The sequence below is a fragment of the Amborella trichopoda genome, chromosome 3 (genome assembly GCF_054954075.1).
Source record: "Amborella trichopoda isolate Santa Cruz 75 chromosome 3, AtrichopodaSantaCruz75HAP2 v2.0, whole genome shotgun sequence".
Taxonomy (NCBI): Eukaryota; Viridiplantae; Streptophyta; class Magnoliopsida; order Amborellales; family Amborellaceae; genus Amborella; species Amborella trichopoda.
Window position 1 is genome coordinate 61798352 of NC_142338.1, and position 22028 is coordinate 61820379.

The following is a 22028-nucleotide window of genomic DNA, read 5'->3' on the forward strand; positions in this document are numbered from 1 at the left end:
AGTATTTTTAAAATTAGTCGGATTAGGACATAGCATATGGAATGCAAATTTAGTAGTAATAGGGGTGGAGATGATGAAGTAGTTAAGATTGACCTCCAGGAAATACCAAAATAACGTACTTTTGGTATCTTGGTTTGATAATCCTAGAAATTGAGAGATTGAGGAAGCTGTTGCACATAGAATTAGAGTTGGGTGGGCAAAGTGAAGATGTTGAATCGAAATTTTATGTGATTACCACATACCAATGAAGTTGAAAGGTAAGTTTTATAGAACAACTGTGAGACCAGCTTTGCTCTATGAAACGGAATGTTGGGCAGTAAAAAAATAATATACCCGTAGAGTAAGTGCAACAGAGATGAGGATGTTGAGATATATACGCGGCAATACAAGAAGGGATAAAATTTCGAAATGAATACATTCGAAAAAATTTGGGCGTGGTATCAATAAGTGATAAGTTGAAAGAAAGTAGACTAAGGTAGGCTGGCCATGTGTAGTGTAGATCCAATGCAACAGTTGTTAGGAGGTACGAGTTAGTTTAAGTAGAAGACTAAAAAAGAACAAGGGGTAGGCCCAAAAGGACATAGTTGGAACTAGTGACAAATGATATGGGGACTTATAGCCTCATTGAGGGCATAACTCTTTATATAGCAGAATGGCGGACCATGAATCATGTAGCCCATTCCAATTAGTTGAGAGAGCTTTGACGATGATGATGATGATTTTTGGGTTTGAAAAATACGATTTATTTCAAAATAATATAGTTTTGAAGAATTTTAGAGAGAGAAAGGAATTTATGAAAAGTAATTATACCCCACACTAACATTGTGGTGGTTCTTTCATTATATATATAATAATATTATAATGATATAATGAACACTTTCCTATCTTGTTATTTGCAATATACAATTTGCAATATATAATTTTCTATCTTGTTACATTCTCTCAAAAGGAAAGAATAATATTTCTCTTGTTGCCTTTTCAAAACTAGAATTCTTGAATTTTGTTTTTATTAAGTTTGAAATGTGGTTTTTATTAAGTTTTAGTAATGGGAGAGAAAAAGTGGTGGGTTTTAGTCCCATTTGTCTACCTTTATGTAAGCTTGCATGTTTTCGTGCATTTTCTTATTGTGACCTTCTGTGTTTTAGATACCTCGAGAACTGTTTGCCGAGTTGAACTTTTTAAACACTGAAATTTAAGAGTAAGGAGAAAATACAGTCTTGAGTGGTTGTGTTTTAGCATGGCACTTAACAGAAAGATCTTCTATCCTCTTTTTGTATTTTCATAAAATTTCCTCACCAAAATTCTATAGCCCCCATTTCATTCATTCAATTTTACAACATTATATCCATGATAAATTCTTAGGGGGTTTTAATTTAAACACTACACGAGGTATATTTTTTAAGATAAATTGATATACATGGTCAAGCACTGAAGGGAAGTATATAGATTACCTAAAAATCATCAAAATCGCCTAGAGACGAATCAACATTTTTAACATTAGCTTGGGCATCGGACCCTGGGCTCTACTCGGTTTAGCATTGTACAAGACCTATTGTTGATACCCACTCCAAAATTTAAATTTATATCTTAATTCTAAACCATTAAAGCATACTATCCTGGTATTTTAAAGGACACATTGAATCATAGTTCATACCCAGACTATAATCCAGTCTTAAAATACTTCCACAATATTCCCAAATACCCACTTTAGAAGAAAATAATCCCAAATAGGTAGAGTTCCAAGTGGGCAAAGAAAGAAAATATTCTCAAATTAGAATTTTTCAAGCAGAATTATCAGGAATAAACCATGGAAAAATGATGGGCTTGAAAAGATCCTAGTAATGTGGAATGCATAGTTGGCAGTGGCACTGAACGGCCTAGATTTCATTTTGGACATGAATTTGTTATAAATACGGTTTCTAGCCAATTTCATAGCAAAGAATACCTCTTTTTCCTTCAATTCGAATGTCCTCAACATCTCTCTTCTCCCAAGTGAAAATCATCTACGAATTTAATTTGCAATAGTGAAGATAAAGGAGGAAAGGGTTCTAATCTTCAACGTTTGGTTCGGGCTCAACTCTGGTTGCTGGGTCAAGTGCCCCGGCCTCTCCCGACTTTTCTTTACTTCCCCCTTTTTTATGTTATTTCCATTATCTTCTTATAGTTTGTTCTTTTTGCCTTCCAAATCTTTCAAATATTTTCTTTTCCCTTATTTTGTTTTCTTGGTGTTTCTTTTTTGGATTTTACACAAATCTAAGTGCGCTCAACTATTGATTAGTGAGGTGAGTGCCCTTTCAAGGCCAATCTGCTTATAAATTGTAATTTGACATAACCTACCTCTTCGGATGTTTAAAATTATAAAATATAAGTTTGGACATGATCTTGGATGGATCGGACTTTGGGTAGTTGGATCAGTCTCAAAATTCATATTAAAAAACAATAGCTTACTTGAAAACTTCAAGTTGAGAATTTTTATGATTTTAAATTATTTTTAAAATCCAATCATCATTAAAAAAATCAAAAAAATGTTTTTGAATTTGAAATTTAATTTTTGGAGGGATTTTCAAAAGACCAAACTACCCTTTCCAAACTATATGAAATATTTATAGTCAAAAAAATATTTAATGGTAAAAACTTTTTGAATACTAAACTCCCCGAAGCATTTCATCTGCCTTTCCTCATCTTTGGGTGCCTAAGTATCCACTGTAAGCCTTTCCTCATTTGAACCTCGCTATTAATTCTAAATTCAGTAGTAATACCCATATATATATTATAAACGTTTCTCGAAGAGCGATTCTATGCCTTCTCTTGTCAATTCTATACCAACTATGAACACTAAACATTATTTGCTTGACTCCCTTTCTCTTTCTCTAAACTTTAACTGAGAAAATTCTTTCTTTCTTTTCAATATATATATATATATATATATATACCTTTCTCTTTCTCTAAACTTTAATTGAGAAAATTCTTTCTTTTTTTTCACCATATATATATATATATATATATATATATATATATATTAGAAACATTAACAATTTTATTGCCTTCTTTAGCCAATTGGCCTTTACAATCAACAAAAAGGAAATTACAACGAAACCAAATAGAACCAATTTTCACAATCATTAACCTTTCAACATATGCTCTTGATTTTGTTAAGCTATCCGCCTCCATGTTGTTAGGATTTAAGAAACCTCTTAGATGTGGAAACCGAAATCGTAAAAGTTAGATCCTACCAAGATCGTGTATTTATCCAGCTAAAAACAAATAGGAGAGAGCATGAGCCATAAAATAATAAATAAGACATAAAATACACACTCCACAAGAACACAAAGATATACGTAGTTCATCCAAGAGGACTACATCCACGAGCATGACAAACTGAAATCCATTATACGAATGAAAGTTACATCACTTTGGGCAGAGTGTTACCTCTTTAATCTTCAATAAAATCGAGAAAACGTTTTTAGATTCGCTCTCCTGATCAGCACTTGCAGATTTCTCATATCTATTCCACAGCTAAACCACTGTCAAGAAATAAAAAATCTCCATTCCATAACCAAACCATTGTCCAAGAGAATTTTTAAGAACAACCACGGCTTTCTCTCACTAAAAGAGAAAACCACCTATAATTTTAATGGGAACCACTTCTCTATAAGAAACCAGCTTCTCAATCTACATGAGGCATATATGGTGTTTCTCTCCATAAGAAGCTCTTTTCTCTTTAAGGGAGGCTTTGCCAATGCAGTGGAGGCCCTGTATTTCTCTCTCTAGAGGAAACCACCTTTCCCATATGGTGACCCAAATAGAGCACACATAGTCTTTTATCTTTCATCCCATATATATAAGCTTAGGAGTCCACACCAAATAAGAAACTTTCAATAAGTGTTACATATATCTCAAGAACAAAGAGATACATTCTAGATTCTTAATTTTTTTGGATTTTTATTTCCTTTAAAAAACTTATCAATATCAATTTCAAGCTCACAAAATATGAGATTCCCTTATGTGGGTGATTTTTGGAAAATCACCATATCCAACACATGTTGCAGTCTCTTTATACATAAATAAAGGAGAATTTCATATCAATGCACCAATCAATCACTTCCCGTACCAGCTCATGAAGATTCCATGGGTGCTCCGTCTCATTCTTTATCCATTTGATTATATTCAACGAATCAGTTTCCACCACCACATGCTTATTGAAGCTTTTTGCCAACTTAACACCTTGAAGTAATGATATTAATTATGCCTCATTCGCAGTGATGATCCCCACACAGGACCATAGTCTTTCATCAAGACATTGCCCACATAGTCCACAATAATATGTCCTATACCAATTGGACATCGGTTCCCCATAAAACTTCCATCAAAATTTAACTTGATCCACCCTTCCGCTAGACACTTCCAATTCCCTTCCTTGTCTCCTTAATTGCTATCTCATTTATTAATGCATGTAAATTATAAATTAAATCCAATCTAGATAGCTCGCACCGGTCTCCCTTAATTCAATGACCGGTTTAGCATTACTTTCAAAGCATCTTATATTAAATTCCTTCCATAATTCCCATAGCATTGTAGCTTTTGCTATTTTCTATATGAGCCTTATTTTCTTCCCAAACCCTTCTTCCCTCTAATTAGCAAATAAGATTTCAACTTGCATATGGATATCATGTATTCCTAGCCATGTTAGACACCGTAAATATACTGATTTTGCATAACAACAGTTAAGAAAAAGGTGGTTTACAGATTCGTCATCATCTTTACACATAATACATACATTTGTCAAGATTTTCCTACGTTTTCTCAACATGACAAAAGTTAATAGTTTTCTTGGTTTCAACAACCACAAAAAAGCTCTCACCTTCAAAGGAATGGGCTACTTCCAAATTTTTGTTGCATCTACATCGGTCCATTTATTGCAATCATAAAATTACATATTATATGTTGAGATTGTTGTATATTTACTAATGTTACTCGGTTCCCATATGATTTTATCTTCCATTTCCATTTAATAGAATTACTGTTGAAGCATCAATAAGCATTGCACATATTCAAAAGTAACGTAACTGTCCACCCTTCTATAGGAACAACTAATGTCCCAATTTCCATTAAAGCATCTATCTTCAACCATCTCAACAACCATTTTGCTTATTGAATTGATTTTAGCAAATAAATAAGAAATTGATTGTTTAAAAGCTCATCCCAATTCCATTTTTTCCCAAAACTTAACATTATCCCCCTTACCAACCACGACCCTCATATATCTTAAAAAGAAAAATCTATGACCCACAATCCCTTTTGCCACGTTGCCATGCTCCTTATCGTCCCCATATTTTCCCCCAAGGTTACATCTCAAGCGATCATTCCCCTTTGCACACCTCCGGCACCACTTTGTCAATAAAGCACTATTCATAAGTTTCAACCTTTTAATTCCCATACTTCTATCACAAATGGGAGTGTACATTTTTTCCTATTTTACAAGATTGTACCGCTTCTCATCCTCACATTCACCCATAAGAATTTTCTTATGATGCTATTTGTTGAGGATTGATGTCTTGTATTATGACGAAATAGATTTGTCAAGATTGAGTCAAAATAACAACTCCGGAGGTTCGAAGGGCTCGAGGCCTGGAGGAGTGTCCGGCGCAGGTACACTCGGTTGACTTGGCCCCTGCGGGTTCTGGGGCGGTAGCCCCTGAGGAAAATTTTGGATATATCAGTACATGAGATTCGATATATCTGGGACCTGATATATATCCGTACAAGGGTATTTCGGTAATTTATACCATCTATTTGGGATTTGATATATATTGTTGTGGTTGGGGGTTCATCTAGGGTTAAGAAAGAAACGTAGATCTCTTTGTAATTAAATAAAACAGAGAGGCGTGATGAAGAGAGCGATTGTAACCCTATTCTCCATTGCCAGTTAAGAAGCTATCATCTCCCGTGGACGTAGGCACGATGCCAAACCACGTATATATTTACGTTGTGGTTGATTATCTCTTTCTTTTGTATTGTTTCTTCTTTCTCGTTTTTGTGGATTGCTTTTCATTTCTACACTCTTGAACCTCATCACAATATTATTTGGCATCTTAAAAAGAGACATGTAATAATTTGGTAAATTTGCGAAAACTACTTTTTATCAAACTAAATCTACCCCCCGAAGATAACAATTTGAATTTTCATGAATCAAGCTTATATTGCATTCTTTGAATCACATGTCCCCATAGAGCCAAAGGTTTCGCATTTGTAGATAACAACATCCCTAGATATTTTATTGGAAAGTTACCTATCCCATAGTGAACCATTTCTACAAATTCCTTTACTTTTTCCTCCTCATGAACCACACCAATTGTACGCATCTTACACAAGTTTACTTTTTGCCCGGTCACCACTTCAAAGCATCTAAAAAATTTCTTCAAACTGCTTCACAGAAAATCAATGTGTGATCCATATATTGCAGACGAGACACTATTTTTCTATTATTTTGACTTGAAATCCATTCAAAACTCCCATATTATAGTGAATAATAAAGGAGATAAAGAATCCCCTTGTCTAATTTCATGTGACGCTTTGAAAAAACCTTTGGGCCTATCTTTGATTAGAATAGAGAACCTTTGATTAGAATAGAGAAATGTATCGACTCCTTACATCCTTTCATCCACATAGGCAGTTTTAACCAAAACCCATTGCTTTCATAGTTTACAACAATATCTTCCATTCAACTTTTTCATAGGTTTTTTGAGATTAATTTTACATATAATATCATTTTTTTTCACCAATAATAGAACTTACAACTTCCTCAGCATATAGGATACTAATCGTGATTTGTCGACCTTAGAAAATAGTTGTTTGAGAACCTCTTTTGTCATTGGTAGTACCTTCTTTAATCTTCTAGGCATACACTTGGTGAAAAAAATTGTACAGCTGACGGAATAATAGACTAATAGGTCTAATATCACTTAAACTTTCCATCATCCCCTTTTTGGAATAAGGGCAATGAGCATGGAGTTTTGACTCGCGTTCACCACCCCCCTTGTTTTAGAATTTATACATCATTCCACAACTTCATTCATTAATAGAATCCCAAAAATACTGAAAGAAACCCAAAGGGAATCCTTCAGATCCAGGGGCATGGTCCCCTACCAAACTAAACACTGCTTCTTTGATTTCAACTTCAGTAAAAGGCCTCTCAATCCATTTTCTCCACTGAGATGGTAACTTATGGAAAGGAACTTGATTAAATTTAGTGTTTGGGACAAAACTAGATGAAAATACATCCTGAAAATACTTAACAATAATATCTTCCAAACCTACCTTATCCCCCTCCATAACCCATCAATTTTTAGTTGCATGTAAGAACCGCGTATTCAAACCCCCTTCTTTTAGCCACCTACGACATCTTTGTTTCCAATAAATCACACTTTTAACTGATCTCTCTCTCTCTCTCTCTCTCTTATTTTTGCCATAATAAGAAAATTCAGGCCTCTCTCTTATTTTTTCCAGAATAAGAAAAATTGCGAAGGGCGAGCTCCTCCAGTCCCTCCAACCATCGCAACACTCCTTAGGTTCATGTCAATCTTGAGAAAAGAAGTGTGGAAGATATTGGTTTTATTTGCTAGTTATCACAACATATGATAACTTTTATAGAGATCTGTGCCAAATTTAATGGTGATTCTTTGGGATCCTACGCACATGGGTATAAGAGGCCTCACATGATCATTACTCTTGGTAATGTCAATGTTCTTGGCAGGCCCAAAACAATGTGTGATCAATAAATGAAAATGTATTGCAAAAAGTCAAAATAACCTCATAAATTCAACTATCAACATCCTTAAAGTTTACATGGGCTGCTTAAATATGTTGTTTTTTGAAATAGTCAAGGAGTTTATGCACTACAAGATTTTCTTATTTATAGCGAGGAAACTTACATCTTATATCTATTATAAATATTATAGCCACGCATATTTGTTGGTATAATATTTTAGGCCAGAAGTGACCTAAATCTTAGGTAACAATTTTTAAGTTCGATAAAAAAAAAGAAAAAAAAAAAGAAGAAAAAAAAAGAAGAAACCATGTAATATTTGGAAAAATATGGACCTTTCTATATTTTTCGATTAGATTTTGTATCCGTAGGTAAGTTTTCCTAAAATTTATGATAAGCATCACATTATGAAGTTGACTAAAAAGAGAGCAATCGATTTCTCAAAAGGAAAAACGAAAAATAGCATATACCCAAATATTAAAAGGAAAAGTTGTTTATGCTGCGGGAAGTACTGTACGTTTGCGTTGGCCCAAGGCATAAATCATCCAAAGCGGGATGTAATTGATGGGGTCCCTCCAAAATAAAGTGAAACCAAAGACTCAAATATTATTTGATTCTAAAACATATATTTAATTGTTTATGATCTCCTCCTCGCTAGGGATTGTATTTTCTGATTCCTAAAGCCCAGGAATAAAATTTATTTAGAAAAATAGATTATTGAGGCGGCCACCTTTCTACATATGAGTAAGGAGAATTTATTTGAAAAATAGATTATTAAGGGGGGCCACCTGTCTTCATACGAGTTCGGGGACTAAAAATTTGAAGCTACCTAGAGAGAGGAAGGCAGCATAGCATACCTAAGTCTAGTGAGAGAGAGAGAGAGCTAAATGTGTACTGACACCGTTAGCTGTGACTGAAAAGACAGCGTGAAAAGAGTGAAGAAGGGGAATTGTCAAGCGAAATGACATCTCAGATTCTCTACTGTACCCTTCCAAATCTCTCTCTCCCTCTTCATCTGTGCCATGAAGCTGACTTTTCAGATTCTGTGCGCATTTTTTTTTTGTCTCAATTCTCAACAATCCAATCTCATTAATGCCACTTGCTAGCCATACAACAAACAAACATGGTTTTCTCATTTTCCACGATATAATTCCTACTCCAAATGAAAATGCAGTCTGGTTTCGAAATCTTAGCGGTCGTTAGTACATACACCCATGTTTTCAGTGTTCACACCCAGAGAGAGACGCTGTGATCTGTGAGTGAATATGTGATTAGGGACCTTCGATTAGATGAAAAAAGAGGGAGGGATATGTGTGATTAGGTTAAACTGAAACAATTGCTCTCAAGCAATGTGCAACAAACTTTAGGGCTGACAAGAGTTTTTTATTCTGGTTTGCTGGCAAAACTCGCACAGCTAGGTAGGTTTCCTGTTTTTTTTTTTTTTGGGGTAATTAAAGGGGGCAACGAGCTCTTACCCCTTTTTTTAAATTGTCAGTTGTTTTTTTAATGGGTTAAATGAGAATGGAAGCCTAGACTGTAGTTGGGCATAGGAGGTTCTACCACCACAGCCCTAACCTCTTTCACAAAACGCATAGCATAACAAGGATGAAGGTTATACAAATCTGCATCATACTCTCGGTGCGGAAACTTGACCCAAAGAAAGTCTCTTTTTTTGGGAAAATTCATCAAAATGCACCTCAAGCTAATCAAAATTTTCTTGTTACTTTTACTTGATTTCAAAAAACCCATCAAATACACTTGATGTGAGTTGGAACACTTGAAAATGGATAAAATGTTAAATGGTGGATAACTTCGTTGCATTTGGATAGGTTGCTTCTTTCGTTTTTTAGTTACTTAATGGGTGTGGTTTTTATAGAACCCACGCTCCAAACAATTAAATTAGAGCCCACCTTCAAATAGTGTAAAAAAAAAAAATGGTTTCAGCACTGAAAATCTTTGCGATAGCTTTAAAATATAAACTTTAAAGCTTAAAAAATAATGTAGATCGAGCAGATCTTAAAAAACTTGAAACTTGACTGCCCAAAAATATGTTACAAGTTACAATATTTTCAAAACTTGAAATTTATTTTTTTCTCATGTCCATACATTTTGATGTCGAGATGATGAATTTGAGGATATTTAGGCATCAAAACAACTTTTTTTGGTGAAAATTTTGAGCAGGGCTCTAATTTAATTGGTTAGAGCCTCAGCTCTATGTAAACTTTTCCCTAACTTAATAGTAAGTGTAATCAATAAGGGACAGTTAGGAAAATCAGAAAGAAACTAATCTCGCTAAATTGTAAAAATTGAACTGGAGTTTATAAACTGACGACGCGAAGATTGGAACCAACTTCGAATGGCAACGAAGTACTTTTAGGCCTTTAACAACAAACATAAATTTTGGCAGAGTTTTCAGAAAAGGAAATGGATATACTAACTAAGACCTATAACTTAAATTTTGTTGTCATTTTAAGAGAAAAGTGAACTTAACTCATAATCTTATCTTATGTTATAGGCTTAGAAGAGTCATCTCCAACCAGCGTAAAATTTGGCAAAAATTGTGACTAAAAATAAGAAAAAAAGAAAAAAAAAAGGAAAATGGAAGGGCATCCTGTGAAGGATAAGACTACGTAAAGGAAAGGTGAGGCTTTTCATTTCATTTCATTCCCATCCATCAAATTTCGTGCCTTTGGTTTTATCTTTGTTTGCTTTTTATGACTTTGGCTCTTTGAAGTTGACGGGTGAATGGAAAGGCTGCAAAGGCACGTACTCCCATGATAAAAGAACAATACACTAACTCACTCAAATCTCACATCTTTTTTAATTTTATTACACCTACGCCTGTGATGCACGAACCTACTGTGCGCCACTCCTGCTGTTTTTTGGGTCTCAAATTTTAGGGGCCACCTAAAAAGTACTGGATAATTATTATAAAAAATAAAAAAATTTGGATCTTAAAATTACTTAGGACACGGTTAATTATCAAAAAAAGAAACATGGGACACGGTTTCTATGAGTCCATAAACCAGTCACCTCTTAAAATTCTATTTTTGACAAGGATTTTTAGATTTTTTTTTTTTTTTTTTTAAAGACATGTAATCTGAGATTTAAAATTTGAAAGTTCAAAATAATAGTTTCAATAATAAAATATTTGAACCATTATTATCAATTGTTTCAAGATGGACTACCTATTTGCATCAAGACGGATGATATATACCTCGAGTGAGTACCGCAAATGTGGAAATGCAGCACTCGCTGCACGAAACAATTTTCTAATTACTTATAGATTGGGTTTCGCAGGTGGATGTAAATGAGCAGTACACTTATGCATATACATAAAAAATTTCTGGTTTTTGGGTCCTTATTATACTCTCTACGAGGGCCCACGTGTGGGATAATAAGTCTACATCATCAAAGATAATGAAAAATTTGGAAAAACAACCCTAGACATGGGTAAAATTTCTTTATCTCCATTAAATCAAGGAAATTTGCTTGTAAGCCTTTGGAATTCCTGGTAAGCCACTCATCTTTGAGAGTGAGAGGCCGCATCTCTCTAAAATCGTTGAACTCAATCTAGGAAAAGTTGAAGCATGTTGTGTGGTACGTGTTGCTCAAACTGTTTGTGCATGGGGAACATCAATTTAGAACGCCGCCTAGCAATTTTAGCTTGAGTTTCTGAAGCAGCCCAATGGGGATCAAGCTTTTGAAATAATTTTTTTTTTTTTTTTTTTTGGAGAAAGGCGTCTAAATCTCTCTATAAATATAGTTGATAAGGCTGGCAACGGCCGGACTTGCCGTTTGTCCTTATAGGGCCGGCTCAAGACCGCTGCCCTTGGTCCTTGTACGGCCGCCCTCGAGCCTGGCGTGGATAGGGCTGAAGCGGCCCTAGCCCAAGCCTGCACTAAGCCCAATAGAACCAAAGACAAAAAAAAAATAAAAAACATAGGGGTAAAAAGCTGGGCACAGTAAGCTCGCAAATCTTGATCGAACAACATAGGCAGTGAGCTAACAACAAATTCACAAACTTGAACCCGATAGCATTGTTGTTGGCTCCTTGCACACCATGTAACCAAGATCAGGCAGTATACACGTATGAAATATAGGAACACGTGAAGTGACAGAAAGCAAGCCTTATGATAACTATTTAAAAACAAAGGACAAACACAAGCTTTTGGAAAGACTGGGAGCAAAACCCGAATCTTTGCCTCCAGGAGGGAGGGCTCAAAGAGAAGTGCTCAGTCTGGATGGGTGCATATTACAAAGGCACAAAAGCAATTAAAAATTAGTCTCGAAAGTTTAGAAGAAAGAAACGGACTTCAATGCTTCTACTTACACAGCTTGGTGGATGATTGGGTCGCTTTGGGACCCCTCATTGACTAATACTTCATCCAATGTGACTTGGTTGTTCCTTTCCAGGCTCAATCCATAATGAAGATGAGGGAAGTGAGCCCACTGAAAAATGTCCATTGCATCATGCTCAATAAACATCATTTTTTATAGCACCAATATATCAATCTATGTCTCCAAGCCCAAGTTCTATGACCTCCATTACACTTTCTTCCCTTACTCATTTCCCAAGTGTTCTTTAGCTAGGATTTAAGCCACCACACATGACCATTAAGAAGGAATAGTGCATTTTTTTTTTTTTTCACTTTCACCTAGTCCATTTTGATCAATCTAAAATATTAGATAATTGTATATAATTAAGGTCGGAATTAGTTGGGAATACAAAAAACGTTTCCCCTAGGAAAAACTAGTACTATGCTAAACAAAAGTAGAAAAAGAGCGTGCACTAAAGGGGAGCCACCCAAATTTAGGACGCATTCTTAACAATACCTATTTCTTTCAACTAAATATTATCCAATCCAAATTAGCAACAGATAAGATTCCTTAAAGAAAGATAACAACCTGAGTATTCCTTTCCAAAGAGGAGATCCCTCTTAAAACAAAAAACTAATCGGTAACTTTTTGGATGCGAGGTGAAAAGAGATACAAGATGAGATAAAGAACGATAATTAGACTTTAATTCAGTTATTTTTCTTAAAGATGAAGCGAGAAGATAGGCCACATTTCAAAAAGAAAGAATCAAAAGGGCTGGGGTTGTGGTGGCAATACCCTAATCACCACATTGTGGTTTTCATTCCCACTAACACCACCCCAGTAATACTTGGAAAAAAACGGACTCCTAAACTATTTGAGAAAACGGGTAGGGGATTGTCTTCCCCATTGAAATCGACAAAAAAAAAAAAAAAAAAAGGGTGTGTAATTAAGGATGTGAGAGTATTGCTAGGACATTGGGAAGCAATTGGAGAGAGATACTTAGTAAGTGATAACAAGAAGTTTCACAGGGAAAATAAGGGTACAAAAGTCTAGGAAAGATCTCTGACTATAAAAAGACGGTTTGCTTACAATGGCCATTCTCAGAGGATATCTATAACAGGAATAGGAAGAGATAAGAAGCCTGTTAATTGTTTATGATGAACATAAATGCACAACAAAATCAGGGAAAGGCTTTTGCCATTTTGAGAAGTGAGTTAATTAAATATGGGAATTCCAATAAGTATATCACAGTAATTTACCTTAAAAAATGCAAAATGCTGTAAATGTAGCCGAACCTATCATTAATAAGTTCTTGATAATGAAACTGGCTATCAATTTAGAACTAAATCAATAAGTAAAATTGGAATATAAACTCTGATGTTTGAGAGAGTTCGGAAAATTGTCAAAATACAAAAGAAATGTGAACTGATTTCCAATGTGAATGCATTCTGAGTTATAAAAAGAAATCATGATTGTGAAAACTCCAGCCAAAAATTTGGAATGTAACTACAGAAAAAATGTTTCCTATATCTTGTCTATGACCATGATGGACTAAACATATGAATGCATTTCAAGTTTTCCAAGCTATTAGACTATGATGAGATTGCATCAAATTGGAAATTGAAAATGGGAGATTTCTTATAGTCTCCCAATACAACTCCCACTGAATGTTGATAACTTTCCTAATATCTCAGAAGACAAAGAAGGGAAATGAAGCGGCATCATGAATATAGGACCCAGCAAAATTGATATCGAGGGCAATGTCGATGAGCCACTGGATTTAGAGGAGTGCAGGATGGTATTTTTCATTGCAAATCGAGATTCAGACTTGTAATGAGACCTATAATTGTCTAACATAGTTGGTAGTTGGTGGTGAATTTGTGGGAAATTCGAAAAGGATTCCACAAGTTAGAAAGAGGATTTCTCCAAAAGAAGATTGAGAAAACATCATTTGTTCATATTTACGAGTTTTAAATCTAATAGAGACTAAAATGGACAAACTGGAAATCATGGTAGTGAAAATGAAAGCATCAAATGCAACAAGAGCATTAATGAAGTTCTTCAAGATAAAGAAATAGTTCGAATGGTTCAAATTCCTCACTTAGCCGCTTTGGCTCAGCCTAGGGATCATAGATATTTGGTTTTTGGGAATATCTGTTTGGAACTGTTTGTTTGTGGTTTTCGCATCGCATTGAAATCAAAAGGAACTTAAAAGGTCTGATTTTGCTATTTCTTTTCTATTAATTCATGTAAAAGTTGTTTTTAGTGCTTTTAGGGCAAAGGATAAGTTTATAAAAAGGTAAATTCCATTGGATATCCTCGACCTTAGTCCCTATACATGGAGGGTTTAGTTTTAAAAGGAAAGTTCTCATTGGCAAAAATATTGTTTGGGAAAAATCTCATATGGAAAGTTACTTGTATGATATGAGAGAAAGAGGAGAAGGAAGGAGGAGGGGGGAGAAAGGGAGAAGTGGAGCGTCCATGGCATCAGTTAAACAACGAGCCGGGATTCGATCCCCCGACTTCGACGCAAGTGAACGACACGCCACCACGACGGCTGGTTAAGCCGTCAAAGTTACTTGTATGATATGTGCCAATTCTATGTCTCTTAAGAGAGTCCAATTTTATTATTAATTGGTCCTTGAGGAAGAACCATCTTTTTGAACCTCAAAATATTAGATTCAAGATAATTTTTTTACACAAGTATTTTTCCTATAGTGGACAATTGGGAAATGGATTTCAAAAGATTTTCCATCTTCATAATTAAGAACCTTATATAATGGTTAATATGTGCAATGCGCTAGATCCTGGGCTTCAACCTACGATCAGATTGTGGGGGTCACTTTGATTTCCTTTATCCTTACTGAGTCTTAAATGATGAACATCAATCTCTAGTTCTTTCCACCATTGGAACTAGGTCCCATGCTGTTTGTCCATATTGCCTCATGTTCACTCTATTTCTTATGTCTTGGTTTGGTCTTGCATATCAATATCATTGTCATCACATCCTAAAGCTGCTAATTATCTAGTGTCATTCAAATATCTCTCTTGTCATGAATATCAAGAAATTCATTGCAGATATTAAAGATCCAGTAAATATTAACTGTCTTTTTATAATAGAATAATGAAATACTTACATTCTTTGCTGCAGTGCTGAAGGCCTCCCTATGGGTTATCTCGGGATTTCTAGCCTTGATCCTTTGGATTTCCTCTCTGTACCCAAACAAGTAGCGATAAGGTAAATGGTCTCTAAGCCTTTGATGTAAAACCATTTTAGCCAATTTCCAGGCCTCATGCTGTTTAAAAATACCCAAGATTTAAATTTTGACAAGTTCACAATAAAAGAGAGTTGTATGCTCATGGTTAGATGATATATTACATACTTTATAAAGCGGTTGTAAGCTGATGGAACGCGTTGCCTCTTCTCTGGTGCTGGTTATGTAAAAATTAAGAAAGCCAAGATGGAACACACTTAGCAGTTCGTGGATATCATAGTAAAGGAATTAACATTAAAAAAAGAATGAAGATATTATAGTAGAGGAAACATTGAGTTCACCCAAGTGCACTTGGTTTGAAACAAAAACAATTGGAATTCAGGAGTAAAGTCATAAGGGGTTGTCACATTTTATGATTTTTCTTCAATATATTCCTTGCCATAATGGGTTGTCACATTTTATGATTTTTCTTCAATATATTCCTTGGCATAATGGGTTGTCACATTTTATGATTTTTCTTCAATATATTCCTTGGTTCACAAAGAAATGCATTGTTCTCAATTGGTACCAATTCTGAGAATCGGGTTGAGACACCACCTGAGCCTCAACTACTGATCTAGGTTTCCATTCCCATTGGCTCGTTAAAAAATCACAAACCATTTCTAAAAAAACGGGTGGGGGATCTGTAATCCCCACTGATCTTACCCCAAAAAGAAATTGGTAATAATTCAGAACTGTCTTGGCTGGACAAATAAAGTTATCGCTCCAACCGAAAAACTTGAGTGATAATAGTACGTACCATCACTATTAATATCCCCACCAATGTATTGGGTGGGACTGATAGAAACAGAGGCAAGATTTGTGTCTTCCAACGTATTAGCACTTGGTCATGGTAAGGCGAAAGACAGAGATTAATATCTCACAATTTTGTTTTCTTATTGAGATCTAATGTTCATGTGAAGACTGTGCTTATTAGAGAAAGCCTAGGAGTTAGGTTTTAGGGCTGCTGAACAAGGTTCTTAACACAAGCTGGGTCCAAGATTGGGAGACTCACTCATCACTATTTCCTTTATGATTCTCTTTTTTGGTGGTGGGGTGGCCATGACTTTTATAGTGGAAACAAAGTAGTTTAGAAGGCAAAGCAAAAGATTGGAAAATGTATGTATGTCTCTTGAGAGAGAGAGAGATGCAACACCAAATAGAATTGGTTTGAAGATGAACAGGAGATATGGTGCCTCGAGCTCGAATTCAATCCAAATTAAAAGAAGGAATTGAAAGGAACAAAAAAATAATGCATGGCAAATATTCTAATTATTACTCACTGATTTCTGCAGTTTCTCTCTGAGTTATTGTTTTCTATGACCAAACTTTTCATCTAAAAAAGTAATTGGACCAAAGTTATTTAGCAACAAAAATTTAAAGATAAAAATTCGAGCAATATAAATCCTTCTTGTAAAAGAAATCTACAAGATTTAGTCCGTGATAAAGAAAAATCTTTCCAATGTGGGGAAAAGCGTGGAGCCTTGAATAAAAAATCGTTTTTCTTTGTGGAAAAAACTTAGAAAAAGAAAACAGAAGAAACTTACGTCGATTAGGTATTGTTCTTGGTTCTTCATTCTCACTGGGGATCGTCTCGGAATCCTTAATAGATTTGGAGGAAGACCCATCTTCCATTCTCTGACGCTCCTGAGGGGCCACGCTTTGGTTCTGCATTTTTTCTCAGCAAATAAAATTATCGTAGCTTCGTTTATCCAGCGTGAATATCGATTGAACAAAAATAATTTATGTAAAGATTAATATTTATATTACAAACAATAGCGATGTATGTCTTGTTATTTCCTTTAAATGGGTTCTTCAAGTACTTGGAAGAGTATGTAAACCAAGAAAAAGAAAAAGAAAAAAAAAAAAAAAAAAAAAGGAAAAATGAAAAACATTTTTCATGGGCTCTGCAAATTCTTCTGAAGTGTTGGACATGCACTCTATTGGAATATTTGTTGCTTACATCAAGAAGAATTCAATGAAACATATTATATAAAGTATAATCATGCTTGTTATTGCTGTATTGTGAGAATGTTTAGAAGTTATTTGAAAGTACCGGTCCTTTATTGCTTTTAATATGCAGGCCAAACGCAAAACATAAAATAAGTATTAGGAGTTAATGCATCAACAGTAAGATGTCAGCCATTTGGTTTGATGGGTTCACGGAGATCCTCATGGATTTGAGATTTTTCTTTGTATAACAAAGAGCTTAGAATAATAACATTGCCCATCTATCAAATCGAGGGAGAAAAAATCACCAGAGATTGGAAAGTGGAAAGCATCTAATTTCTGGCATCCGTTATTCTTGTCTCCAGAAAGAGATTGGAGAAGTTTTCTTGGTTTTGGGGTCGAGAGAGATAGAGAGAGAGTAGGACCTGAAGATCATGAAAAGGAATGGTCTGCAACAAAGCTCCCATATTCATAGAGAGCAGATTGGTGCAATGCCCGCATCTTACTGTTACAATAGTGAACAAGCAGCTTCCTGGAACACTAACCTGCAAAATTCAACTTCAACTAAACAACCAACAAAGTAATAAATATACAATAATCTACAAGGGGAGAGAGAGAGAGAGAGAGTTTGTGGTCCAAGTTCAATTCATTGTTAAATAAGGTTGGAGAAAATGAGCTCCCGATATTTCCGGCCATGACATTTAACGTTGTAGGAGGTTGAACCAGTCCCACTAACGTTAATGGGGTGTATAGAGAGAGAGAGAGAGAGAATGGGGCGTGCAAATGGAGGGTGGGTTTGACAAGCAGAGGCTCGTTTTACGAAATGGCAAAAGGCACGGCGCCACGCCGTTTAGGGTTTGAGTCCAAAGGTGGGAGTTATGTATGTAGTACTACGCTAAGCTGGCAGAGAGAGAGAGAGAGAGAGAGAGAGAGAGGAAAAGCGAGGAAAAGATGGAGCAGTAATAGAGTAGAGGCCGCCGAAAATGACCTGACTGGAACAGATACCACAGCTCGAGAGAGAGAGAGAGAGATGGATTCAAGGAAAAAGATGAGATCTGGAAAGTTGGGCTTTTTTGCAGGTGAGGCTCAGGAGAGAGAAAAGAAGGCTAAGGAAAGTAGGCTGAAAAGAGGATATTAAAAATGATGGTGGTCGCCACCATCCAAAGAAAAAGAGCCTCGCGGGTGTTTCGCAGGACTTGCAGAGGTCATCATGATCCATCTCTCATCTCAAACGAAATGTGAAAATTAAGAGAGAGTCCATAGGATCAAACTAAAACGAGTTGGAAATGAGTTCAACAACATTTACAAGTTGAAGACCTTCAAAAGGAACGTTCTATGATTAATCCATGTGAGATAGAGAGAAAGATTTATCGAGACACAGGGAGAAATGGATCCTATGCTTCCTCAAGATAACTTGACTAAACGAAGAGAGAGATATACGAACGATAATTGAATAACGACATTTACAAAACAAATTAAGTTATTAAAAAAAAAAACATTGACTTTCGTGAAACAATATATGTGTCAATGACCCAGGACCATCAAAGGAAAATTTTGATATCCTTTTTAGAGAGAGAGAGAGAGACGTTGTGGACTCTCAGTCTCTGAAACAGCTGGTAAATCCAGGACAAATTTTGCAACTGCGATTTGAAATTGATGTTTATTGCTTAAATACAGTGGTGAAATGAAGAAAACCACACGGAACTTTGGATAATTTATAGAGATGTTATGCGTCAGTTAGAAAAGTAAAGAAGTTTTAAAAATGGATCGACCAGATTTCAGAGAGCTTAAACTCAGTTAAAACAAATCTTTCAAAAAAGTAGAGATTGCACATCTTGAATTAAGTTTTTCTTGCACAGAACGGAAAGCGAAGGAATCAAATATGGAAGCATTAAACATGGCTTTCAGGGCATGAAAGTGAAATGAGAAGTAAACTCGAGGCTCCATTAAAAGTAGTAGATCGCCAGCAAAACTCTTCAACCGAATGCTATAAAATTTTGTTAGAAAATGTGATGAAAGAGAAGAATTGTAGTGAGATGCATATACTTTCTTTCCCTTTTGTTGTTGTTGCATTGATTCCATTAAACTAAGATAAGCGAGAAGCATGAGGAAGTTCAGGGACGTTCTTCTTTTCTTTAATGAATTAAAGAGTAACCACAACTACTGGCCTGAAACCCTACTCTAAAATCTATACTTTAAAACCAATTCACCAAGAAAATATGGGAAATAAAACGGATTCTTTTCTATTTCAGAAAATTTGAGCGAAGATAGCAAGGAATAACAAAATCTGCGTAAATGAACCATGAATAATCAGTTCGTATGAATCAAAATGATATTAGTAAAATTATTTTAGCAATGGAAGTTACGAACAAAATGATCACAATATCAAGAGAATTTTCAAGAGAGAGAGAGGGGAAAAAAAAAAGTGCCTCTTACTACGTTTTGGGAAAGAAGATAGAAAGATCTCCCTCCCTTTCTCTCTCTCTCTCTCTTAATGTGTGTTTTGGTGTACCAGAAGATAGAAGGATCTCTCTTTCTCTCACTAAGTGTGCGTTGCAGTGGCCTCAGAATAAGGCTTTTTGAGAACATAATTGAGCTTAGAACAGGATCAGCCGAAGCATTTTCGTGGAAGCCATATTTCGAATTTCCCCAAGGTTGAATTGGAAAAATAGTTACGAGAGAGAACTCAAATGGAGAAAAAACTACAAAGATTCAGGATACGTGTTAATGGCGGGTGCAAAATACCGCTAAAATGGTGTTGCATAGGTTGCACTGAACATAGCAGACGTGCTCCGACGGGTTTTCGAGGGACATTTTTGCTTCAATTCTGAGCTTTTCTCTCTGCAAAAGGATTGCGGTCTCTTTGATGGAGGCCTGATCTCCACTGTTGCATCAGTGGATTTAGAGAAAGGAAGAGCGGTTTCGGAAAGAGAGGGGGATTTTATAGGGCAAGGGCTCCTGCAAAGGGGGGATGGGGAAAACCAGGGTTGGCTTTGAAGGTGTGGGGTACGGATAGCGGTTTTGATGTGAGGAAAAGGTGGTTTAGAGAGAGAGAGAGAGAGAGGAGGAAGCGAGGAGGTGAGGGAGTTATGATTGAATGAATGAGTGGGGGTTTTTGGGTTTTGGGTTAACGCCTGTCGTTATGTAGCGGACGAGGGGGGCGAAGAGTAGGGAAAAAACCAAAAAACATTTAATATTTTCAAATTTTTTCGGTTTTTATTTTGTTTTCTTGCATATTTTAAGTATTTTCTATTTTGTTTTATTGTTTTCCTCTGTGGTTTCCTTTTGTTTTTTCCCTCTCTCTCAATTGGGGGAAGCCATTGCCCGACATGGAAAAAGACCTAAGAACCCCCTCATAATTATACAATGACAACGATGACCCTAAACTTTCTGACCTTGTAAAAAATTAATAAAAAATTAGTACGGTGAATTTTGAAATGCATGTGCCCTAAAGCCTTACATTGCATGCCCCCCAAAAGATCAACAAATAGTTAACCGTATGGAATGAAATGACAAGGCAAGAGGAACTAAAGTTATCAATACTGGTACGAACAGGTAGTTTGATTAATTGGATCGTTTATTGGTCCATTTAGTTCAAAATAAAAATAATATTTGGTTGAAAATCAGTCAGAAACTGTTTTAAGTCGGTCTTACTAGCCAGTTTCAACGGATTCGACGGTCTAAATCAAAAAGGGAATGAATAAGAGCCAAAAGAGAAATAAGAAATTCAATACTAAGGGGCAATCATTAAGAGTATGTTTACATGGTATCATCGATGCTTAATGGAAGGAGAGATTCAATAAAAATGGTTAATCATTGACATCGATTTACATCATATCCATGGTCATAAAGAGCAAATGTTAAAGAGGTCAAGAAGGTGACAAATATTATTGATGATTACTAAGAAGGAAAGTTAAGAAAAGATTGATTAGAGGTATCAATAAGAGCCAATCTTTTGAAAATGGGAATTGGACTCGATTCACCATGTCCAATGCAGGCAATTCCCGATTCAAATCGGCTACAAATGACAAGGAAAATAAAAGATCAACTAAAACCAATGAAAAAATCGAATTGATTTTAAAATTCCACAAACCATAATCAGCTTCTCTTGTTTTTTCTATTTTTTTTGAGAAACACACTTTAAACAGATAACCATAATCACCTTCCTCTTATTTTCAATCCCACTCAAGCCATCTTGAGTCAGATTGGCAATTTTTAATCATTGTAGAAGCAATACAAATGACTACATTTACAATGATTTGTAGAGTGAGGGATGGTGAACTCTCCCAAAATCCTAGGTTTTGAGGGGTGATATCGGTGGACTGTATATTGCAGAGACTCAATATTTTAACAAACAATTTTATGGCGGCGTTACATGGCCCTATTAGCCCTATCTGGATTCCGTTATTCCAAAGAAAATAAAAGATAAAATCAGTTCCAATGTTCCTCAAGTTAGAGTCACCCACCTCTCGATCTTGATCCGATAAATGCTAATCTGAGTCAAATTGGTCATTTTTTAATCACTATTTATGCAATCACTACATTTACCATGACTTGCTGAGTAATTTTTATCCTAGAATCCCCAAATTTTTAGAGTGTAAAGCCATAATTAACAGGAAACTTAAATTCTATACTAAAGTGATACCAGATTAAACAGCCCCTAGAGTAAGTGTTGGAAGTATCAAGGAAAACAAAATATTTTGGTGTTTTTAAAGTTCCAAATCCAAAAATAGGCTCAA

General features: G+C 35.5%; 1 protein-coding gene across 1 annotated transcript; it reads right to left on the reverse strand.

Annotated features, from left to right (window-relative positions):
- Window positions 1–11881: 11881 nt before the first annotated feature.
- LOC18421617 (axial regulator YABBY 5) lies at window positions 11882–20199 on the reverse strand. Its single transcript, NM_001305831.1, is given in 7 exon segments — window positions 11882–12093; window positions 12096–12217; window positions 15223–15298; window positions 15469–15517; window positions 16887–17007; window positions 17715–17834; window positions 20035–20199. Coding segments are annotated over 6 exon segments (557 nt in total). The 5' UTR covers window positions 20104–20199; the 3' UTR covers window positions 11882–12093.
- Between the last annotated feature and the right edge of the window lie 1829 nt (window positions 20200–22028).